This window comes from Stegostoma tigrinum, chromosome 12, assembly GCF_030684315.1.
Source record: "Stegostoma tigrinum isolate sSteTig4 chromosome 12, sSteTig4.hap1, whole genome shotgun sequence".
Classification (NCBI taxonomy): Eukaryota; Metazoa; Chordata; class Chondrichthyes; order Orectolobiformes; family Stegostomatidae; genus Stegostoma; species Stegostoma tigrinum.
The window spans coordinates 60,991,882-61,017,799 of record NC_081365.1 but is presented as its reverse complement, the minus strand read 5'-3'; the positions used below and the strand labels follow the sequence as shown (position 1 = coordinate 61,017,799).

At 40.3% G+C, this 25,918-nt stretch overlaps 1 protein-coding gene across 4 annotated transcripts in view; it reads right to left on the bottom strand.

Annotated features, from left to right (window-relative positions):
* ltn1 (listerin E3 ubiquitin protein ligase 1) overlaps window positions 1-25,918 on the bottom strand; it is a 139,709-nt gene that overhangs the window by 101,428 nt on the left and 12,363 nt on the right. For 3 of the 4 annotated variants that reach the window (XR_009446562.1, XM_048540310.1, XM_059650366.1), the window contains exons 3-8: window positions 24,591-24,689; window positions 18,359-18,589; window positions 12,997-13,049; window positions 7,469-7,649; window positions 3,801-3,974; window positions 2,293-2,483 (exon numbers count right to left, since the gene is read on the bottom strand). Coding sequence is in view for 3 of the 4 variants with exons in the window: in XM_048540310.1 (XP_048396267.1) it covers window positions 2,293-2,483; window positions 3,801-3,974; window positions 7,469-7,649; window positions 12,997-13,049; window positions 18,359-18,589; window positions 24,591-24,689 (929 nt within the window). In the remaining variant the exon portion in view is untranslated. Of the gene's footprint in view, window positions 1-2,292; window positions 2,484-3,800; window positions 3,975-7,468; window positions 7,650-12,996; window positions 13,050-14,566; window positions 15,148-18,358; window positions 18,590-24,590; window positions 24,690-25,918 lie in introns of those variants that run through there. The other variant, XM_048540314.2, reaches the window with a different exon arrangement.

Here is a 25,918-nt window from a genome sequence, read left to right as displayed (position 1 = left end):
AAAGCTTGGGTCTGAACTGTCAGTTGTGCAATTGCTTAGTCTCATCTGTAGCAACCGCTTCCACTGTTCGTCATGTAAGTAGTCCTTTGTCACACTTTCAACAGATTGGCACCTCATTTTTAAGTATGTCTCATGTCGCTTCTGGAAAACCATCCTGCACTCCTCACTGAACACCACTACTCAAGAAAAGAGAGAGGGAAAACAGTGAACTACAGGCCAATTAACATGTCACCAGTCATTAGAAAAGTACTGGAAGCTATGATTAAGTCTTAACAGTGCACTTGGAAAAACATAATATGAGTGGAAGGCAACATTGTTTTATGCAAGGGAAACCTGGTTTGACAAATTTAGATATTTAAACAACATAAAATGTTGGGTAGTTAAAGGAAACCAGTAAATGCCATGTATTTGGACTTCTAAAAGGAATTCCATAGGTTGTCTTCCAAATATTTAATACACAAGATAAGGCGCGTGAAATTTGAACATGAATCACAACAAGTTAGTATGCAGGTTCAGTAAGTGGATTGGAGATAAATGGAATTTTATTGTGAATTGCAAGGAAAATGGAACATAAGAGATAGGAGGATTTGCTACAATTATTTAAGGTGTTGGTCAGGCCAAATATGAGTACTTTGGTTTCCTTACTTAAGAGAGGTTATAATTGCACCAGAAGTAGTGCTGAGGAAATTCATTCAGCTAATTTCTCGGATGAAATTATGAGGAAAGGTTGGACAGATTGGGTCAGTAACCATTGGAGTTTAAAAGAATAAGAGGCAACCTCATTTAAACGTACCAGATCTTGGGGGAGGTCACAACGTGAATGCTGAACGTTGTTTGTTCTTAAGGCAGAGACCAGAGCTAGGGGACACAATTTTAAAATAAGGTGTCCTTCAATTTAAGACCGAGCCAAGAGACAATTTTTCTGAGAAGGCTAAAATTGTATCAGAGATAATGGGAACTACAGATGCTGGAGAATCCGAGATAACAAATTGTGGAGTGGATGAACACAGCAGGCCAAGCAGCATCTTAGGAGCACAAAAGCTGACATTTCGGGCCTAGACCCTTCATCAGACAAGGGAGAGGGGGAGAAGGTTCTGAAATAAATAGGGAGAGAGGGGGAGGCGGATCGAAGATGGATAGAGGAGAAGACAGACAAGTTAAAGGGGCAGGGATGGAGCCAGTAGAGGTAAGTATAGGTGGGATGTGGGGGAATAGGTCAGTCCAGGGAGGACCGACAGGTTAAGGGGGCCAGATGAGGTTAGTAGGTAGGAAATGGAGGTGCGGCTTGAGGTGGGAGGAGGGGATAGGTGAGAGGAAGAACAAGTTAGGGAGGCGGGGATGAGCTGGGCTGGTTTTGAGATGCAGTGGGGGGAGGGGAGATTTTGTAGCTGTGACATCCACATTGATGCTATTGGGCTGCAGGGTTCCCAAGTGGAATATGAGTTGCTGCTCCTGCAACCTTCAGTGTGGCACTGCAGGAGGCCCAGGATGGACATGTCGTCTAAGAAACAGAAGGGGGAGTTGAAATGGTTTGCAACTGGGAGGTGCAGTTGTTTACTGCGAACCGAGCGTAGGTGTTCTGCAAAGCGGTCCCCAAGCCTCTGCCTGGTTTCCCCACGTAGAAGAAGTCACAACGCTGTTTGTTTCTGAGTTCTCTTCATTGATGAGCAATCGGGGTAATGTCATTGAATTTTTTTTAAGGCTGATTTAGATTCTTAATTGACAGGCGAGTCAAACAGTACTGAGGGTGGTCAGACAAAAACTGCAATTAAAGTCACAATCAGATCAACAATGATATTATCAAACAGTGGAGCAGGCTTGAGGGACTGAAAGACCTACTCCTGCTCTTAATTCATATGTAAATGACTAAACCTGCCAAAAGCACAACGCAAAATCCTCATTATCTTTGATAACAGGATTCATGCATTACTCTATGCATTATCAAAGGCAGCTGTAGCATAAAGGGCAATGCGAGCCACTATCAACTTGTCACTTAATGTGTTGAAGGCCCCCTCGCTCCTTATGTTTTGGGTTCTTACGATGTACGGAGAAACAGGGCAATGCTGAACTTTAACCCACGACTGGAAACAAAATAGCAGCATACTGTATCAATGATCAGGACAATTATCCCTTAAAATCAATATGTTGCCTTTTCCAGGAATCTATCTCCTGAGATGTGTGTGTTTCTTTGCAAAACACCACTTGAAATATTTAAACTGCCCCAGGGCAGGCTGTTTTATAAATAGCTCTACAACATTACTCTGGCGATGGAAATTTTTAAACAAATCATACCCTTTTCTAAAGTTATTGAAGAACACGGCGAAAAATTCTATCTTTGATCCAATTACTTCTTCGGGTATCTTGCTGACAAATGGTAAAAGACTTGGATAAACAGAAGTAGCGAGGCCACGACCACCTTCCTTGAGAACTGTCCACAACTTTGGCAAAACTCCTTTCCTTGCATTTACATGGACCCAGCAATTCTAACAAAACCATAAAGAAAATAAAGCAGTGTTATTAAAATATTGTAAAATATTTGCTGGCAAAAATGAATTCACCAGAAGCAAAATCTCTGCTACTATAGAAATTAGAATACCAAAATATTAACATTATTATCTAATGGCACGAATCTTCGATAGAGAATAGAAAGATGATAAGAGAATCGCAGGAAGAAGTATTTGTAATGAAGTTACTAAACATCTCCTATCTTGATTGACTTAAAAATTTCTAAAACTGTAAACTGTTATGATAAAAACTATCTGCATTATGACAGGAGTTATGAAAATTGCTGATAATACCAACTATGACCAACTGGTGAAAAATCAATATAACATCTGACCTCAGAGGTGCAACATAACAAACTGTGACACAGAACATGGATTACAAGACTTCAAGCTTGTACACCATTCCATTTAGTCTAAATCAGCAGCCAGGAACAAGGATGGGGACTAAGGTATTTAGATTTTTTGTGCCAGTTTAACAGATTTACAATTACAAAACATTTCAATCAAAATCTTGTAAGCTCCTGATCTAGCACCGTCTTTAAAAAAAAAGAATTTGAACATTTAATTATGAAATTGAAGCATCATTGTCTTCAACCACAAACCACTCAACATTCTGTTAACCAGCTGAGAGCCCACCCAAGGTTGATAAAAGATTGGGACATTTATTTTCAACAAATTGCAGTGTTACCCAAGATGGTCTGATGAACATCCTCACTTTGGACAATTCCAAAGAGAAGAAAAACAAATTTGAATATATTTTGTTTGAGTAATTTTTCTCTGCTCCTCTTCTCATCCCTTTTTGACAAGATGATGTTTAATAAAAAATCTTCTTCTGATACCTTCACAAATGGCCACTGTTCAAATGAGAGCTAGACAGAGTGCCAATAGCCTATGAGATAAAGAGCAGTGCCAGAACTGAACCTCATACTGTTGTCAGCTGGTATAAATACAGACCAAATTCCAATAGGAATCATAGGACAATGATTTGTAGTCGTAGTCTTGGCAAACTTCTCCACCCTAATCAAGGGGTACTGTGACTGTCATGAAGCCAATTCATTCACTTCAAATCAAATGGGGCCCTTTCCAGTCTGCATGGCCCTATTACTTATTACATCAAATCACTTAGTGGGAATTCCACATTCCAAGATTAAATAATGATTCTTTGTTTTAAATACATCATAATTTCTTTAACAAAACATTAACATGAACTTTATTTTGCTATTGCAGAGCATTTTAAAAAATATATTAAAGTAACACTTTGTATGCCTAAATTGACAACTTTCGGCTTCATGTTACCTCAATGCAGGTGGGCACATAAAGTGCTGCTGTCCACACAGACGGGCATACAACTGGATCCATATCATCTATGTTCAGTAGCACAGCGGGACACACTCGTGCAGCTTCAAATTTCATCAATTCAGGCAAATATTGGCAAAAACCAATAATCAATTCAAAGAAAGCTGAACGGATCTAGCACGTTAAAAAAATGCTGTAAGCATTTTAGAATCTCACCATTCCTATAAAGACATTAATATAAATTTTTTGCACTCATTGGATACCAAATGGTTAAGTCTGATCTACGGAGTTCAAACGGTCAATAAAATGTCCCATGCAATCATCAGATTATATTATTGTGAATGAAGCTTATAAAACAAGGAATAAGTTCTCATAAACAATTGATTTTCCTGAAACAGGGAGTCTCATTCTCCCAATTGTACTACATCCCTTGAAACTGAAGGTTCTAAAAGTAAAGCTTACAGTTAAGAATAAATTGAATGATTAATTCTGGCAAGGTGAAGTCTGTGCAAAACATATTTCTGATGTTATTTTTTAGATAACAATATTTATATGAAAGAATGACAAATTCTTCTCAAATCTCATTTATTTTCATCAAGTTTCCTACTTCTGCCAAGCTGTCACACAACTGGCAATTTGGACTTTGCGCATTGTTTGTTGCAGACCTGTGGACTGAACTAGTCCTACCATTTTTCTTCAGCCCATGAACCCTCATTGTCAAAGCGATTCACTTTCAATCACTCACCACACTTTCCCTAAATCAAAGCAAATTCAAAGCTATGCATCCTGATTAGAAGTCCTGCAGCTTTCCAACATCCTTCCACTTTTAACTGAAGTGTTAAAACATTAAAAGCGTGGATGGATTGGAATTTGTTAGGTGTACACAAGAAAATTTTCTGATTCAACACGTGAAAATATCTATCAGAGAATGTGCAAAACATGACCTATTCTTGGGAAATAAGGTGACTGAGTTGACAATGGGGGAGCACTTTGGGGGCAGTGACTATAATTTTATAGTTTTAAGATAGTGATGGAAAATGATAGACCAGACCTAAAAGTTAAAGTTCTAAATTGGAGGATGTCCAACTTTGCCAGCATTGGGGGCAGATGCAGGTGATAGGACAGCTGGAAAACGGGAACCTTCAAAAAAATGAGATAACAAGAGTCCAGAGACAGTGTTTTTCTGTTAGGGTAAAGGGCAAGGAATGGTAGGTGTAGGGAATGCTGGATGACTAGAGAAAATGAGGTTTTTGTTAAGAAAAAGAAGCATATGTCAAGCATTGATAGCTGGGATTGAGTGAATCCCTAGAAGAGTGTAAAGGCAGAAGGAGTATAATTCAGAGGGAAATCAGGAGGGCAAAATGGGGACATGAAATACCTTTGGCAAATAGGGTTCAGAAAAATCTGAATGGACTCTACAAATACATTAAGGACAAAAGGGTAACTAGGGAGAGAACAGGGCCCCTTAAAGATCAGCAATGCCACCTATGTGTGGAACCACTGGAGATGGGGGAAGATACTAAACGAGTATTTTGCATCAGTGTTTACTGTGGAGAAGGATATGGAAGATAGAAAACGTGGGGAAATAAATAGCGAGGAAATAAATTGAAAAATGTCCACATCACAGAGGAGGTGGTGCTGAACGCCATAAAATGCATAAAGGTGGATAAATCCCCGGGACCCGATCAGGAGCACTCTTGAACACTGTGGGAAGCGAGGGAAGAGATTGCTAGACCGCTTGCTGAAATATTTGTATCATGGATAGCCACAGGTGAGGTGCCGGAATACTGAAGGTTGGTTAACGTGGTGCCACTACTTAAGGAAGATGTCAAGAAAATGCCAGGGAACTATAAACCGGTGAACCTGATGTCAGTGAGCAAGTTGTTGGAGGAATCCTGAGGGACAAGATTTACATCTATTTGGAAAGGCAAAGAATGATTAGGGGCTCTCTGATGAAGGGTCTAGGCCCGAAACGTCAGCTTTTGTGCTCCTGAGATGCTGCTTGGCCTGCTGTGTTCATCCAGCCTCACATTTTATTATCTTGGAATTCTCCAGCATCTGCAGTTCCCATTATCTCTTAGGGGTAGTCAACATGGCTTTTGTGCATGAGAAATCATGTCTCACTAACTCAACTGAAGTTTTTGAAGAAGTAACGAAAAGGGTTGATGAAGGCTACGACTGGTGGTGTGCCACAAGGATCATTGCTAGGTTCACTGCTTTTTGTCACTTAAATAAATAATTTCGATGTGAACACGGGAAGTATGGGTTAGTCAGTTGGCAGCTAACACTAGAATTGGGAATGTACTGGACAGCGAAGAAAGTTACTTCAGAGTACAACAGTATCTGGAATTAGATGGGCTCATGGGCTGAGGAGCAGCAGATGGGAGTTTAATTTAGATAAACAAGAGGTGCTGCATTTTGGAAAAGCAAATCAGGGTAGGACTCATGCGCTTAATGGTAAGGTCCTGGGGAGTGTTGCTGAACAAAGAGACCTTGGAGTGCAGATTCACAGTTACTTGAAAGTACAAACGCAGGTAGACAGGTTAATGAAGGCGGCGTATGCTTGCCTTTGCCTAGTCAGTGCACTGATTATAGGGTTTGCAGGGGTCATGTTGCGGCTGTACAGGACATTGGTTCAGTCACTTTTGGAGTATTGTATGCAATTTTGGTCTGTCTCCCATAGGAGGGAATTTACAAAACTAGAAAGGATTCAGAAAAGATTTATAAGGATGTTGCCAGGGTTGGACAGTTAGAGCTATAAGGAGAGGCTGAATAGACTGAGGCAATTTTCCCTGGAGTGTCAGCAGCTGAGGGGTGACCTTTTCGAGGTTTATAAAATCTGATGGGCATGGATAGGATAAATAGGCAAGGTCTTTTCTCCCAGGTGGGGGAGTTCAAAACTACAGGACATAGGTTTAAGGTGAGATGGTAAAGATATAAAAGGGACATTAGGAGCAACCTATTCATGCAGAGGTTGGTAAGTGTATGGAATGAGCTGCCAGAGGAAGCTGGTACAATTACAACATTTAAAAGGCATCGGGATGGGTATATGAATAGAAAGGGTTTAGAGGGATATGGGCCAAATGCTGGCAAATGGGACGAGATTTATACAGGACAGCTGGTCTGCATGGATGAGTTGGACTAAAGTGTCTGTGTCTGCACTGTCCACCTCTATGACTCTAGTAGTATTTAATCCGGTGGCTCTGTGTTTAGCACTGCTGCCTCACAGCACCAGGGACCTGGGTTCGATTCCACCCTCATGCAGCAGTGTGTGAAGTCTGCACATTCACCCCGTGGCTGCGTGGGTTTCCTCCAGGTGTTCTAGTTTCCTGTCACAGTCCAAAGATGTGCAGGCTAAGTGCATTGACCATGCTAAATTACCCTAGGTGTTCAGGGATATGTAGTTATGGAGTGGGGGGTTATAGGGGGATAGGTCTGGGTGAGATGATCTGAGGGTCGGTGTGGACCTTTTCGGCCAAAAAGCCTGTCTCCACACTGTAGGGATTCTGTAGTTCTATGGTAATAAAAATTTGTGAAACTTCACTAATTTAAAAGTTTTCCAATGTTGAGGGGCTGTTTCTTGTGTAATACATAAAATTATATATATATTAACTTATTTGAATATTTAATGGTTTTGTTTAATACACCAGAGAATAGTTAAGTCAAACCTGTGGGGTTTTGTGCTTGCTGTATTTCCAGAACTTGGACTGCGAAAGAAGTTCCATCAGTCTGCTCTTCAGGACAATGTTCTCATTTTCAGGGAGAAGGTCAAGTAGTTTTTTCAGAGCCAGAAGTGAACTTGTAACAACCCTTAGATATTTTTCTTCCCTTTCTTCCTCTGGAACACTTCTACATGTGAAGAGCAATTTAAACTTGTAAATGAACATCAATCGCACACAATGTTACAGTCACAAGATAATATAAAACAGTAGAACAAATCTCCACAATACCCATGCTTTCCAAAATCATATTATATTGTTAGCATATTTATAGTACAGCATTCAGTGGAAAGTCATCATCTATTGTTTACTTTTGGCTTCCACATTTTATGGCCACCAGTTAAGGGTTTAAATAATTTTTCACTGACCAAGGACCCTTGATATTTTTGACAGCTATTTTGATTTTCAGAGACTCACTTCCTTTTCCATTTTAACTATTACTTCTAACTAATAATACCATCATGTAGGAATATTACCTTCTGTTTTGGTGTTGAAACCTTTTAGGCGTTTCTTTCTTTACATTAGCAAGATAGTAAAATACCAAAATGCAAAGATTACCTAGAAAAATAGAAAACACAAGGAGTAGGCCGTTCAGCCCTTCAAGCCTGCTCTGCCTTTCATTATGATCGTGGATAATCATCCAACGTAATAGCCTGCTCCCACGTTTCCCCTATTCCCTTTGATCCTGTTAGCCCCAACTGCGACATCCAACTCTTTCTTGAAATTATACAATGATTTGACCTCAACTGCTTTCCGTGTTAGCAAATTCCACTGGCTCTCTCTCTGGGTAAAGAAATTTCTCTTCATCTAAACCATAAATGGTATACCCCATGTCCTTTGATATTGAAATCTGGTTCTCAACCCATCCTTCATCAGGAATATCCTTTCTGTAACTACCCTGTCTAGTCCTGTTAAGCTTTTTTTAGACTATCGTAAGACTTCCCCCTAAACAAGTACAATCACAACTAATCGAAACTCTCCTCATATGCCAGTCTTGCCATTCCAGCAAACAGACTGGTGTACCTTCACTGTACTCCATCTAAACAACAATACCCATCCTCAGATAAGGAGCCAAAACTGCACATATTCCTGTTGTGGTCTTACCAAGGCACTGTATAGTTGCAGCAAGACATCCTGTCTTCTGTACTCTATTACTCTCACTATGAAGGACGACATACCATTTGCCTTCATGGCCACCTGCTGCACCTGTATGCTTACTTTCAGTTACTGGTGTACGAGAACACATAAGTCTCATTTCATATTCCCCCATCTCAATTTATAGCCATTCTAATAATAATCTGCCTTCTTGTTTTTACTTCCAAAGTGGATAACCTCACATTTATCCACATAATTCTGCATCTGCCATGCATTTGCCCACTCACTCAGCTTGTCTAAATCATAATGAAGAATCTCCGTGCCCTCCTCACTGCTCTCCCTCCCACCCAGATTTGTGTCACCAGCAAATTTAGTTCCCTCATCGAAATCATTCATATGTATGGTGAATAGCTGGGGTCTTAGCACTGATCCCTGCGGTACCCCACTAGTCACTGCTTGCTGTTCAGAAAAAGACTCATTTAGTCCTACTCTTTGTTTTCTGTCAACTAACCAGTTGTCTATCCATTTCAACAACAACCCCAATCCAATGTGCTTCAATTTTACATCTTAATCCCTTATATGTGTCTTTGTCATCAGCCCTCTGAAAGTCCACAGTCATGTCCATTGCCTCTCATCAACTCAATGAGTTATATTCTCAAAGAATTCCAGCAGATTTGTCGAGCATGATTTCCCTTTGATAAATCTATGCTGACTCTGACTAATCCTGCCACTGTTTTCCAAGTGCTCAGCTGTTAAATCTTTCATAATGGATTCTAGCATTTTCTCCACTAGTGAGGTCAGGCAGTTTTCTCTCTGCCTCCCTTTGTAAATACAGGAATTACATTAGCTACTCTCTAATCTGTACAAACTGCTCCAGAGCCTGTAGAATCTTGGAAGATGCATCCACTATTTCTAGGGCCACGTCTTTAACTACTCCAGAATGTAGATTATCAGTTGTTGTGCATTTGTTTGCCTTCACTTTCATGAATATTTCTAACACCATTTCTCTATTAATACTGTTTTTCTTCAGTTCCTCCCTCTTACTAAACCCTGTGTTTTCCAATATTTCTGAAATTTTATTTGTGTCCTCCTTTGTGAACACAAAAAAAAAGCAGATATTCAGTTGGTATTTAATTGATTCTATTATATACAGCAGTTCATCCAATCTCAAACCAAGGATTAATCAGATTGAAATAACTTTCTAACCACGTGTCAATGTTACAATGCCATATCCTATTGCATATCCAAATGATTCTGAAAAGCTGGCAGTGAACTGGCTTCTTCAGTACAACGGAGTGCCTTACTAGGATATTTCAAAGGGCAATTAAAACTCAACTGCATTGACATGGGTTTGGAAAATCAATTCGGGCAGATCAGGCAAGAATAATTTCTTTCCCCAAAGGTCATTCACTCAACTGATTCTCTCTTTAAACAATGTTCTAGTTTATTTAATTAACTGAGTTTCAAATTCTATCTTGGGAAGCAAATTCCTGTCTTCTGATCAATAATTCAGGCCTGTGGCTTTTCAGTTGTTTAAGGTAACTACACTGCCACCGTTTCTTGGAATAAACTGAACTAGTATCAAAGCTAGAAGCATCTTGGCACATTCTTGTTTTCACCACTTGAAATCATGTGTCCTGGTATCCACTTTTATCAATGCTTGTTCAGATCAGTACTCAACAACCATATGCTCTTCAGTACTCTCTCCAAATATAAGCAGCATTCACACTGTAAATTAAAGATACGAGTGGATTCCATATAAATAAATGGACAAAGAAGGTAAGTTTTGAAGGAATGTGAACGATGAGTGTCTCAGATTAAGAGCTTGGTAATGATGATGCAGAAAGCTTTGAGATATTTCCCTGAAAGGATTGATGTGGGTGTTTAATCACATATGTGTTAGCCTTCAAAGCCATGTCATTTCCTCTGTCCCAGCTTGAGATGGGGCTCATGGGTCACTATGAAGTCACCACATGCACAAGTAGCTGGACCTCATCTGTATGTTGTCTTTATTCTGTCTCTCCCATGCACAGGGGTGACTTTTTTTCTCATTTTCACCCATCATTGATTTTTTGCTAAGTCAAAAGGCCACACTGACTCTGGAAAAACAGAACTTGTCTAAGTTTGCCATTCAACCATGTCGACAAGAGAGGAGTTAGACCCTGCAGAGGCACGAAATCATTAAGTGCTGGGTGAGCCTTGATTTGACAAGATCACCTTGTGAAAGATCTGACAGTATTGCTAAACAGGGCAGAAAATTTAAAGACTGTCAATTGGAGAGAGGGTGAAGTTGTAAACAAAGTGGAAAACCCTGGTACACAAAGTAGACAGTGAGAGAGAATGGGTGATTCTACCCTTACGAAACACAAGACAAACAATTTGGGTCAATTCAATGAACAGGCTTTCTCTCCAGCAAGGAAGAGGATGAGAATAGTTCATCTGTCCTGACACTGAAGAAGCTCAACACGTGATTCAAGGCAATCTGAGCAGAAAGAGTTCCTATTTCAGATCCAATTCAAAGTAAACTGCTCTGACCAATGCCAAGGAGGTCATAAACAGGATCCAGAATCTTGCACTACATCAAAAATAGGTTTTCTGCATTGATGACATGGTGGACGACATTGCAGACATCCGAAACAGCACGATGGGACTGGAATGAGCTGTTGTTGGGGGGTGGGGGGGGTGAGGTTAGTGTGTGGTAAACATGGGATCTGTTGAATAGTTATTTAGGAGTTAGACTACGTATTTAACTTTTTCCTATTTTTACCTAATTGCACAGGAAACTGTTGATGTCTCTGATTTAAATGAAGATTTTCAGAGGGCTCCATCTGCCCAAGAGAAAATTCAATTTCCTGACAATTACTTTGTGTTATGATGGAGATTCTGCAGATCCCCATGCACAACTCCTATCTATATTGGCATAACTTTGTCTGTTTAAAAACATCACCTCTCATTCTCACGAAGTATAAGCCCAAATGTGCACAACCTTTCTTCATAAGGTGATCCTTCATCTCAGGAATCGACCAAGTCAACCTTGTCTGAACTGTTTCCAGAGCAAGTGTGTCCATTCTTAAGTAAAGAGATCAAAATGGTCCATATGATTTTCCATCATTTTACTGATGGCTGAGAGGACACTGTTGGAGTAATAATTGGATGGGCTGGATTTGTCTTGCTTGTTGTGGACTGGACATACTTTGGCAAGTTTTTCTTCTAATCCTGCCAAATATGAGTCCGACCTCCAACCCTGATGAACCAACAAACTCTGTCCCAGCCCCAACACTGTTCCTGACCCCTGACCTACCCTAAACACTTGCACTGAACTGATACCCTAACTGCTCATTCACATGGTACAATATAATGTTATATTTATATTGGAACAGATTGACTAGATGCATGGCCAGTTCTGGAACATAAGTTTTCAGTACTATTGCTGGGATATTTTAAGGGCCTGTAGCTTCTGTAATATCCAATGCCTCCAACTGCTTCTTCACACCTTGTGGAATGAATTAAATTAAATCAAGATTGACATTTTTGACACTGGGGGCCTCAGGAGTAGGAAGAGATGGAGAATTCACCCAGGACTTCTGGCTGAAGTTAGTTGCTTTATTTGTACTTTGCAGTGGTATGCCAGATTCCTGCATCTTTGAGAATGGGGATATTCATACAGCCTCCTGCTCCCAGTCCAGCAGACATATGCATGTATCAACTAACTTGTTGTCTAGAGGTGCTTGCAGGTTAATTTTAATGACACACACTGAAGTCTCCAAAACAGTCAAAGATATAAAACATGCTTGTGTCACCTTATCAACAGTATAATTAAACAATAACCTCACACAACTGAAAAGATAATTGCTTGGATATACCACTACATTTTCTTCAGCAGGTTTGTGTTTGAAAAGATTGAGGCCTTGGAGAGGCTTAGGAGGCTCACTACAGCATGGCAGTCTCTGCTATATTTGGTGGCATAAGCAGATGCAGAATTTGCTGACCTCTGTTTTCTCGATGCTCTTTTCCGAGTCAACTAAACTTTACAAACTGCCCTGCCTCTTCCAATGCCCTCCCATACAGTAAGTCTGCCAAGACAACACAGTTATAAGATGAGCTATTAGGGTTAAACACAAGATGGATAGTCTGTAGATGATTCTCATGTGCAACAATAGATCTGCAATGTTCACATATATGTGTTTAGCATATAATTATATATGTAGCAGTTGCTTCAGCATGAATAACATTGAAATTATGGTCAAATTGTATTTTAAATCACAATAACTGAATTTGATGCATGTGAAAGACTGTTCAAATGTCAGGATACATCATTAACGTCGTTATTGTCAAACTCCTAAGTACTTTCACGTAAACTGTCTCGAAGCCAAATAACATACTGTGGATCACTGAGCGTCTCTGGAGTTTCCTTCATGATGAAATCATATATGATCTGTGAAACAAAATAATACCAGCTATAACATTCTTCCAAATAAATTTAAATAGATTTCCTTATAACTGCTAAAATGTACATACACTTCAACATTGTGTTTAAAAATGAAATTCTATTGCATTTTTATTCTGAAATATCATGTCCTGATGACACCATCAATTGAACTAGCTAGGTGGAAATGAACAGAAAATGCGCAACCTAATGAGAATTTCTATTCAAGTTAACTAATCCTTTTCACATTGGTATGCTTGATCAATTGTGTCTAGTCACTACACAATAATACAAATATGCAAGAAGAATCCAATTCTGCTTCACATTTAAAAGTAGTCCAGCAGCATAGGCCATTACAATTCACAAGATAGAGATACGCTCTCATTCAGACTTGTTATTCACCAAACCGAGAAGCAACAAACATTTTCTCAAGTGGGAGGGAGCAAAAACCAGCTTAATTGATCAATTAATAGGTCATAAAGTGCTAGCAAATACCTCCTCATTGAATAGATCCTAATTCTTGGTTAATAAACTGAGAATATATTGCAGTAAATGAAGAAGATATGAAAAAAACTGGTCCTTTTTTGTCTTAGCATCCACTTTTATCAAATTGAATTGCATTGCTGAAATGCCTTGGGATTGTTTTTCTATGTTAAAGTTACTAAAAGAATGCAATTGTTGACAAGTTACTGGCACAGACTGGAACAGATTTAACCAATGGCAATTCTCTCTGAAGTCGCCCACTTAACTGTTGGCAATTTTTCCAGCAAAGATTCTTTCTGTCTTGTTTGCTACCAATACATTCACCCGGAGACACCAAAAGAGAAATTTAATCAGTTCAAGAACAGTGACACAGTCCTAGACCATATCCTGTGTTTTTTACAATTTTTGCATTTCAGGAGTTAAATGCATTTTGACAATGACTGAGGGAAGTTAACTGCAAGGTAAGTGAATGCATTTTGACAATGACTGAGGGAAGTTAACTGCAAGGTAAGTGAGGGTGTCAGGTAGACAATGTGTAAAAAAGGTAGTTGTATGCCAACTGAGCATTGTGCCATGTGAATGAGCAGTTAGGGTATCAGTTCAGTGCAAGTGTTTAGGGTAGGTCAGGGGTCAGGAACAGTGTTGGGGCTGGGACAGAGTTGGTTGGTTCATCAGGGTTGGAGGTCGGACTCATATTTGGCAGGATTAGGAGCGTGGGGACAGGTTGACAGCCCAGCAGGGAAGGATGGGAGGATGGGGAGTGTTATCTCTAGCAAGGTCACGTTCCATGGAATGTCAATGGTTAGTCAGGGGTTAACTAGGTTAGCTACCCAGGAGTAGGAGTAGGTTCTTAATCCTCTAACAATTCCTTGTTACTTTTAAATGGAGTTGGAACTCTTTGAATTCTCTGACATTAAGGGGGTTTTTTTGGAGGATTCCAGACCCAGAGGAATAGCCCATTAGCAAATTCAATTTCCTGAGAATTCCCATGAAATCAGCTCTGTCAGGAATCCCACGGTGTGGTGGGATCTCAATGAACTTACTGAATACTGAGAGGCCAGGATAGAGCGAATGTGGAGATGCTTCCACTAGCAGGAGAGACGAGGACCTGAGGGTACCACCTCAGAGCGAAGGGATGACCCTTTAGAACTGAGAAGGAGAATTTCTTCCTCCAGAGAGTGTGAATCTATGGAAATCATTGCTGCAGAAGGCTGTGGAAGCAAAGTTATTGACGTATTTAAGACAGAGATCGATAGAGGCTCGATTAGTAGGGGGATCAAGGGTTGTAGGAAGAAGGCAGGAGAATGGAATTGAGAAATATATCAGCCATGATCGCATGGTGGAGCAGGCTCCATGGGCCAAATAGCCTAATTGTGCTTCTATACCTTACGATACCAACAGAAACTCCAGTCTACATTATCCCAACAACAATCAGGTCATTGGAATATTTGGCTTGTTGTCAATTGGTGTTTGCTGTAAAGTATAGTTTTGCCTACAGATGGCACTGGAATCAAATGCTTTCACGGCTTTTGGTTTGCTGCACAAAACTTAACTAAAAGTGAAACTAGAAAAAGAGCAAAGTGTGGAGCTGGATGAACACAGCAGGCCAAGCAGCATCTCAGGAGCACAAAAGCTGATGTTTCCGGCCGAGACCCTTCGTCAGAGAGGGGGATGGGGAGAGGGAACTGGAATAAATAGGGAGAGAGGGGGAGGCGGACCGAAGATGGAGAGAAAAGAAGATAGGTAGAGAGGACAGTATAGGTGGGGAGGGCATAGGTCAGTCCAGGGAAGATGGACAGGTCAAGGAGGTGGGATGAGGTGGTAGGTAGGAAATGGAGGTGCGAGGAAGGGATGGGTGATGGGAAGAACCGGTTAGGGAAGCAGAGACAGGCTGGGCTGGTTTTGGGATGCAGTGGGGGAGGGCAAGAACTGGGCTGGTTTTGGGATGTAGTAGGAGTTAGGGGAGATTTTCAAGCTTGTGAAGGCCACTTTGATACCATTGGGCTGCAGGGTACCCAAGACGAATATGAGTTGCTGTTCCTACAACCTTCGGGTGGCATCATTGTGGCACTGCAGGAGGCCCATGATGGACATGTCGTCTGAGGAATGGGAGGGGGAGTTGAAATGGTTCGCGACTGGGAGGTGCAGTTCTTTGTTGCGAACTGAGCGGAGGTGTTCTGCAAAGCGGTCCCCAAGCCTCCGCTTGGTTTCCCCAATGTAGAGGAAACCACACTGGGTGCAATAGATACAATATACCACATTGGCAGATGTGCAGGTGAACATCTGTTTGATATGGAAGGTCACCCTGGGGCCTGGGATAGGTGTGAGGGAGGTGGTGTGGGGGCAAGTGTAGCACTTGCTGCGGTTGCAGGGGAAGGTGCCGGGTGTGGTGGGGTTGGAGGGGAGTGTGGAGCGGACAAGGGAGTCGCGGAGACAGTGGTCTCTCCGGAAGGCAGACAAGGGTGGGGATGGAAAAATGGCTTGGGTGATGGGGTCGGATTGTAGATGGCAGAAGTGTCGGAGGATGATATGTTGTATCTGGAGGTTGGTGGGGTGGTATGTGAGGACAAGGGGGATCCTCTGGTGGCGGTTGTGGCGGGGGGCAGGGTGTGAGGGATGTGTTGCGGGAAATGCGGGAGACGCGGTCAAGGGCATTCTCGACCACTGAAGGGGTAAAGTTGCGCTCCTGGAAGAACGTGGACATCTGGGATGTGCGGGAGTGGAATGCCTCATCCTAGGAGCAGATGCGGCGGATGCACTGACCACGTCACCCGCATTTCCCGCAACATATCCCTCACACCCTGCCCCCGCCACAACCGCCACCAGAGGATCCCCCTCATCCTCACATACCACCCCACCAACCTCCGGATACAACGTATCATCCCCCAATACTTCCACCATCGGCAATCCACCCTACCACCCAAGCCATTTTTCCATCCCCACCCTTGTCTGCCTTCCAGAGAGACCACTCTCTCCGCGACTCCCTTGTCTGCTCCACACTCCCCTCCAACCCCACCACACCCAGCACCTTCCCCTGCAACCGCAGCAAGTGCTACACTTGCCCCCACACCTCCTCCCTCACACCTATCCCAGGCCCCAGGGTGACCTTCCATATCAAACAGATGTTCACCTGCACATCTGCCAATGTGGTATATTGTATCCATTGCACCCGGTGTGGCTTCCTCTACATTGGGGAAACCAAGCGGAGGCTTAGGGACCACTTTGCAGAACACCTCCGCTCGGTTCGCAACAAACAACTGCACCTCCCAGTCGCGAACCATTTCAACTCCCCCTCCCATTCCTCAGACGACATGTCCATCATGGGCTTCCTGCAATGCCACAATGATGCCACCCGAAGGTTGTAGGAACAGCAACTCATATTCCGCTTGGGAACCCTGCAGCCCAATGGTATCAACGTGGACTTCACAAGCTTCAAAATCTCCCCTTCCCCCACTGCATCCCAAAACCAGCCCAGTTCTTCCCCTCCCCCCACTGCATCACAAAACCAGCCCAGCTCTTCCCCTCCCCCCACTGCATCCCAGAACCAGCCCAGCCTGTCTCTGCTTCCCTAACCTGTTCTTCCCATCACCCATTCCTTCCTCCCACCTCAAGCCGCACCTCCATTTCCTACCTACCACCTCATCCCGCCTCCTTGACCTGTCAATCTTCTCTGGACCGACCTATCCCCTCCCTACTTCCCCACCTATACCGTCCTCTCTACCTATCTTGTTTTCTCTCCATCTTCGGTCCGCCTCCCCCTCTCTCCCTATTTATTCCAGTTCCCTCTCCCCATGCCCCTCTCTGACGAAGAGTCTCGGCCCAAAATGTCAGCTTTTGTGCTCCTGAGATGCTGCTTGGCCTGCTGTGTTCATCCAGCTCCACACTTTGTTATCTTGGATTCTCCAGCATCTGCAGTTCCCATTATCACTAGAAAAAGAGCAAACAGTTTAACGTAAAGCAAAATTACATATATTGGATACAAAACAATGTCAATTTTAATCAGAAAATCTAAAAATATTTGAGATTTTTATAAAGGGTATCAGTTCAGGGAATGCAGTATTTTCTAACTTTTGTAATATGTCAGGATTTTTCACTTTCATGTCAACTATAGTACTCTTCGATGGTCATAAAAATTCTTGCTGTCATTAGAATGTGCTATTAACTGAATCACATTAGAATAGTCTGCTACAACGAAGTTATTTTTGCTTTTAATTTTCCCCCTCCAGTCTCCCTAAGATTCATAATTTAAGACTAATTTGTAAATCACACCCACAGGACCTTAAGTTGTCAGTACACAAACCTTTTTTGTATCAGACCTTGCCTGTCAAAAGAGAAAGAAGGTTTTCATCCCACCAGTATGTGTTGAATTCAAACATACGTACCAGAAATTAAAGACAATACGCTAGATCACTGCACAATCTAGTGCTGTTGCCCCACTCCCTCCACGGCACACCGCCCTGTTTATCATTGTGGAATTGTCAACCTAATTTTGGGATCGATTAAAAGGGCAAATGCTCTGCCCATGTTCAATAGTTAGGTCAATTTGCTACTTTAATGGCTTTGTTCATACAGTATCCATTAGAATCAAGTAAAAATGAGCAATGAGTATAAACAGCTGGTAAAGAGTGATAGTTGATAACTGGATACAACAAAACTAGAAAATCACTGGCCTGTGGTAGAAAGTTTGTAAGTTACTCAGAAAGGGAATGATAAAACTTCAAGCTCATAATTCTGGCTAAATTATAGGGCAAATTTAAACAAACTTGAAAAGTAATACAACTTTTCATAATTATTCAAAGTACCAGTGAGAAAGATCTTTTCAAAAGAAAACTTACATTCATAATTTCTTCTTTACAAAAAGCCACAGCTTCTGGCTGTTTGTTCAGTGGAAATGCAACTTGAAATGCTACTTTTGCTGCTGAGGCTGCTGGATTGTAGGTATCACACTGAGCAACAAGCCAGTGTCCCATAATAATCTTCAAATAAGGTGCTAAGTTCCGCTTCACTTGAAGGACAAGTATTTCAAATGCCTGTTGTACTGCTTCTCGAACCCGACGATCATGATCCTGGAGTAGGATTGGGAGGAGGGAATTAGCAATTAAAATAATCTGTCATTAAAAGGATTACCCCACGTTACTCACGAACAACGAATGAAGGTTGGCAGTAAACAAAAGATTAACGGCTTCTTCTGTATCTTAGCCTTTAGCTAACCTTTAGGATGCATTTACTACACTTGGACATTATAAAACATTTAAACTACACTTCATGAACCAACCGAAAACATAACATATGAAAATATTAATAGAAGCGGTGCTATTAATTGGACAATTTCATTCATTCATTCCCCTGCACCCCTCTCAATAGGTCAGGAAGTTTATTCAGTAGGCAACTGATCCATACAAAAGAGAAGCGTCTCACATATAACTTGTCGTTTATGAAGGGTGCTCAATTGACATTTTAATTGGCTTCAGCAGCCCAGTTTTAGCTACGGCAGAAATTATTCAAGATTGTCACGTTTGATAACTAACTTGGTAAGACTGTTGCAAAAGTGCAATGTCAATGTCAGGATTAGACTGAACCACGATACCCAAAGTTAAACACATCTAATGTTTAAGTGGAAATTCTTTGCTATTGAATTTAAGTGTTAAAAAACTGGCAGACACCAATGGAATACTGTCAGCATAACAAGTCTATACTTTCAGAAGAAAATGGGAAGGCAGAAAAGTAATGGGTCAAATTTAAGTGTTAAAAAATAAAAGTAACCAAATATGATAAAATTATACAAGATGCCCATGCAGTATTATCTGCCTCTGACTTCTCACTCTCCTCATTTTGCACTTTTCACTTTTTAAACCAGACCCACGAAGACAGCAGACACATTATTCACTTGAATCAATCAGCAAAGCAGCAAAAATTGTATTCCAAGGAAACTGTCTACTAGAATTTAACAAATCTTGGTTTTGGAATGCACAATGCATGTCAAAAATATCAGCATTTTAAGCAAAATTTCCTTTACAGAACACAGTCAATTTCAAAATGGCCTTAACTGCGACAGTTATAATTCTTATAGTGATGACAGAAAGATAATAAGAAGTAGTAGCATAAATCTTTTAAATTGTAAGTGCCCACAAATGAATCCAAGGTATCGTGCCTAGCACATTGAGTATAAGTAATGTTGGAATACAACTATTGACATCTTATCATATGGAAGATATTATAGACACAGAAAAGATACAGTGAAGATTTCCAAATGTGAGACCAAGAGTGAAAGGCTGCAATCACAAAAAAAATGACATGGAAATTGGGGCTCAGGATCAGGGAAGGGCATTTTGCATTTTAATGCAAAAAGAGGGGGGTGCAAGGGATAGTCGTGAGAAGTTAGGGAAGAAGTGCTGCAAGAAGAACCTTGCAAGAGAGGATTGGAGGAAAGGGAAAGAGAAAGACAGCGAACAGTTTTACATGATCAATGAAATATCTAACTGGGAACCAAGATAACTTCAAATCACTGAGGTAAAGAATTCCTTGAAAATGAATGTGGATTTTCTAGCTTCAATTTGTGTAGGTTTTGGGACTACTATAATTACAAAAAACATTCTACTCCAATCAACATTGTCTCAGATGAGAAGCATTTTGGGAAACTGTTAAGCTCAATGTTCTATTTAATAAGGTCTATAATTTAACATTACTGAACATCACATTCCACAGATCAGGGGAGCACTGAAACTGCCCAATATCTTAAATAAAAACCAAAAGAACTGCAGATGCTGTAAATCAGGAGCAAAAACGGAAGTGGTTGGAAATGGTCAGCAGTTCTGGCAGCAACTGTGAAGAAAAAAAATCGGAGCTAACGTTTCAGGTCTGGTTAAGTTCTGAGGAAGGGACCTGAAATGTTAATTCTGATTTTTTTCTTCACAGATGCTGACAGACCTGGTGAGCTTTTCCAGCGACTTTTGTTTTTGTTCCTGCTCAAATTCTTGTTAAATATTAACATGATGTTGGGATCAATGCTCAAAATACACAGAAGCAGAAGGTGAATCCACTCACAAGAGGTCCCAAAATATTCGCAAAATTTCACTCATGACAACCTAAGGAATGTAACTCTGCAAATACAATGGAAGGAAGTGGTGACCAACCAGTCAACCCAATAAGGGCTGGTTCTCCCCCACGCTAGTTACTAATAGGTTCACTACTGAATTGAGGGTGCTTTTTGCTCACGTCAGGATGGGGAGCTACATGACACCTTTTCCGAAAGCGAGGACAAAAAGTTGCATTCAGCTGCTGTGAGAAAGAATCTTTTGTGGAGTGCAGGTGTTCTGTCTACTAGGTTCATTGTGGAAGAGGAAAAGGAGGCTGCAAGAGAATTGGAGAGAAAAGGTGGCAAAGAGTGTAGAGGGTAAAAGGAGGCTGCAAGACAGAAAGAAGTGGAAGGAGGAGGCAACAAGGTTTCAAGGGAGTGGAAGGAGGCGGCAACAGGCTTGAAGGGAGTAGGGGGCTGCAGAGTGGGGTAGGAGACTGTAAGAGGTACAAGCTGTAAAAAGGAGGCTGAAATGCAGAAACAACAATTTTAAATCTATCAAGAAAGGAATGCTCAGCTAACTAGGATCCAATAAAATTTGTAACTATTGAAGCAATGAACCTCTGTGGAATCTTTAATATAAATTAACCTTGTTTCAGTAGCTACAATAGTTGGTCAAAAAAATTGGATCCTGTTACAAAAAAGTGTGCCAGTTGCTAAATTTGAGTTGAAATCCAATGGAGTCAATGGGGTTATAACTGCCTGCTTAAAATGATACAGCTTTGAGCAGCTGCCATAGAAGCTGTGACCTGACGAGTTTCCTGAAGATGTGTTTAGCATGACGGCTTTTTGAGAGTCAGAAAATCAGCTATTTCGAGAGAAAATTTGTTAACTTATGCCTGTTGCCCTGTACCAATTTAAATACCGTACTAAGAAACTAATGCAGTTGATTTAAGTTTAATGGAAAGTCGATTGCAGAATTATACTACTTCTGTTCTATGCAAGTCCAAATATGAACATTAATACATTAGGTAACGTGACCACATAATCTAACAAATCAACTGGTAAGAATGAAAATGTAGCCCCTGCAAATCAAAAAAAGTAGCCCTTGAAAAGAAACTATTTTAATCCCTGGTTGGGATCTTCGTAATAGATTACTTGTGTACATTAAAAACTCCATTTCCCCTTTCATTGGCACACACTTTCTCTTAATCTTTTCGGAAGACAAACTGAAAAGAATTTGAGTGAGTTAAGGCCAATCCACAAACTGGTTCATTTTACATTAAGTGGGTGAATGAACAACCAGTGAGAAAGAGATTGTAGGAACTGCAGATGCTGGAGAATCTGAAATAACAAGGTGTAGAGCTGGATGAACACAGCAGGCCAAACAGCATCAGAGGAGCAGGAAGCCTGAAGGAGGGTCTAGGCCCGAAATGCCAGCCTTCCTGCTCCTCTGATGCTGATTGGCCTGCTGTGCTCATCCAGCTCTACACCTTGTTATCTCTTTAACCAGTGAGAAATGTCTATTTCATGTCACACCAATTGCCATGTAAAATAAGAAGCCGCAAATCTGTTTTCTTAGTTATGGGCTAAACTCAATTAGGATTCCTTAATAAGCGCAAACTTGTTTTCCCCACACTGTTGTAAGTTTCCTCAGTCTTTCTCCAGTTGATCAGACAACCAGATTTCTGATTGCACCATATTTGCATCACCTATGGTCCTCCATAACTCTGAGGCTAGTGTAAAATCTAAATTCAAACCTCTTTCTGTGGGAGATCAAGGCAATTACAATGCCAGCTTTGCAAAATCCCTCAGCCATATATAATGAAGGGAAGCCAATTTTAGCAAGAGGGTCTGAACTGTTCCAAAACATACATATAATCCATTAGTTTTGAGACAATAGGAAAGTACCCTTAACTTGTACCAATCTCAGCAGCATTCTGACTGAAATGTCCTACTCTACATTTTAATCTTTCTTAAAGTAACCTGACCATATAATGGTAATAAAAATTAAAACAAAAATCATTTCTAGGTGAATGTGTAAAATGTTACAAGGAGGCACAAGCAGAGGGTTCAACCTAGAAGAATGAAAGAGGAAGTGAAAGAGTTATTTTTTACAGAGAGTTATTAAGAGGAGTGGCAAGGTATGGTCATGGCTTTTTACTTGTCATGTTCTCACAAGCTGTATATTATGAAAGGAAATTCCCAATTTAGAAAGAGAATGTGTGAAAGATGCTTGAACAAAAACACAGTAATAAACACAGCCTGAGTGAATTATTGGAAGCATAGTCATGCATCTCCTTACGATTGGCTCAATAGCAAGGTTCTGGCAGCAGGTCGCTTGCTCATGCACATGAAAAATGAATGAGGCATAGTTTGAAATTGTTAATAAAGGAACAAAAGCCAATTATTTGTAAAGGGGACATCCTTATTTGTATAAAGAAAATGATAATTGTTAAATGTATTAATTTGCAAAAATACTGTATCAGCCAAAGTAATTTTAAAGTTTATTGAAAACCTAAGTGTCAATCTTGGAGGGGTGGTAGTTTTCAACCTCACTGTTGGTGGTGTGAGCATACAATTGCGTAGATGTGAGTATTATTGAACTAAAGAAGGATACAGTCTTTGATAGTAATACTGGTGGAAGCTGAAAAACATATCAACTATCTATACAATGAGAGGATGGCAGTTATTTACAGGGAAAGGGGAACAGAATGTCAACTGAAGAAAAGACATTTGGACCAGAAGGAATGGAAGACTGAAAACATGAGGACCAAAAAAAAATGCATGGAAATGGTTTAAAAGTTCACACCAAAATAAACTCAAATGAAGAAAATTAAGAGCCTTCTTTCCAATAAATTAAATCCAATGAGAGTCGAAATCACATTAAAACAGATCTATTTTAGCTACAAATATCTATATCCAACAGACTCAACTGAACTGTGGAAAATTTAAGCTCTGAAAATTTAAAATAGTTTGATCCATAATGAAAACAATAAATTTCATAGTGTTGCTTTTGTACCTAGACAGCATTTGGTTAACGGTCTTTAACAAAAAGCTATATTTCCAAAGTTACAGAAATTGTTGTTATATATACGTAGTTATGTTGTGAAATCCTGATATGCCACAGTACTAGAATCAGATTCTTGTTCAGTCATGAAAACCATGGCAGAAATTCAGTGAGTAAACATCATGCTCAAATTGAGGCAGTCTGATAACCTCAATGAAGAGGACTACAATTAAATTTAATTAATATTAAGAAATGTAACATGAGTAACATATTTGAAAAAAGGAACAATGTAGTTACTGCTTTTGAATTGGATTATAACAATCGTTTTTGAAGGGGGGTATGAACTATGATAACACTAAAAAATGATTTGTCTTGCTTCTATTAAAAAATAATGTTATTGATTTGCAGACTCAATGAGTCCTTCAATAGGTTTACAACAGCAGGCCTTGTATTGAATGAAAAATTCAAAACGGAGAGATAAGTCACTTCATTAGTATATTTCTGTCAGATTCCAACAGTTCAATGCAAGTCAATTTAACAGTTGCTACCTGGTTTCCCTGTGAAGCAAAGAAAAAGTGAAAGCTTCAAGCTCGTGAAGGCCTAAACACCCTAACTGAAAAATCTTTGGTCTCTCTCTCTCTCTGCCAAACACCCCTTTCCAAGCCCAAATCTCATGTGACCTTTCTCTATCCATGGTCTTTCTCCTCCCCAGGCCAAATTCTCACTCCCCTCCGTTGCAAATGTCCAGAACTGAATTGTCTCAAAGGGTCAATGGCGACAGTCACTTGCTGCTGGTTTTCCCACTCAACAGCTGACTGAGCCATTGCCAGGCCTAAAATTGAAGTGAATTCAAATTTTGATGAGAAGTTGCCATTTAAATACAGAAGAAAGTCTGCATCATTGGCTTTGCTGCTTTCCTTCACATTGCCATACCTTCTTTGCTTCCTTGTAAATGCTAGACCAATGTCTCAATTCTGTCGCTGTAGATTTGATTTATTTGCTTGCATCCAATCGGTTTAAACATTAGCACACTGAAGCTTACCAAAGAAATTTTGCAGTAAATTCTTGACCAATAAGGAAGAACTCCTTTAATATTCTCAAGGTGTTTCTCTTTGCACATTGTCCCAAACTCTTGGACAGCCTTAGAAGAAAGTGAGTGAAAATTTAGTGAGCAATTTGAGCAGTGAAAAATGAAACATCGCACTGAAAAAAGCAAGATAATTTCATAATTCCAAACAACAACATTCATGCAATCAGTACTTCGTCAAATACAATTTCCCACTTTGCATTTAACTGATTTCTACATATTATAGGGTGCATTTCTAAAAATCTGGCTAACCAGTAATCTTAGTGTGGCTTGAAACAGAGAGCTTAACTTACAATTACATAGTTAGTCGACATTGATGACTAAAACAAGCTAAACCAGGCAACTAAATATAGCAATACTGTAATATTCAATGTGCCATTCAAGGTTCAAAATGTATCACAGAAAATGAAATTTAATGAAAAGCAAAAGTTTTATTAATCAACACCTATGGGACCAGGAGTGTAGTCAAATATTCCGGATAATCAAAAGGCACATAATCTCACATTAAGTAATAAAAACAAAATGCAGGGAGTATAACCGATCTGTTATATTTTATTTTCAACATAAAAAAAACTTAAATTATAATGTAACTTTGCTTCTAGGTAAAAGTCTTCTCACTTGCACCCTCAAATGACTGCTTGGACATTGCAGCAGGTTGCACTATTTGTGGAGGAACTGACTTGAAATTGAATCAACTGTTCATACTTTGAATGTTGATTGAACAAGAATATTTACAGTGATGTAAATAAATTTTAAAAAACTATTACTGGACAGAATTACAAAGTAAGCTTTTCACAATATGAAAGATATAACTTTTCCCTATTTATCAGATGAATTTAAGTTAAATTTATTGTTGTCACATATATCGAGATACACTGAAAAGTGTTGTTCTGCATGCTATGCAGGCAGATCATAACAAACAAAGTGATTCAGGGTAGCACATCAGAGTGCAGAATACGGTGTTACAGCCAGAGAAAGGTGCAGAGAGAGAAAAATCAACATTAATATTTGAGGCATCCGTTCAAATGTCTGATAACATATGGGAAGAAGCTGTCTTGAATCTGTTTGTACATATATTCAAACTTTTCTATCTTCTACCCGACAAAAGAAAGTGGAACAGAGTATAATCAAGGTGGGAGGGATCTTTGTTGGTTTCTTTCCTGAGGCAGCTGGAAAGATGGAAGTTTGGTTTGATCGATTTACTGGGCTGAGTGCCAATCAAGAGTGCCAGTTTATAGGGTACCAGTGAAATCAAATTTGCAAGATGAAAGATTTGCATTTTC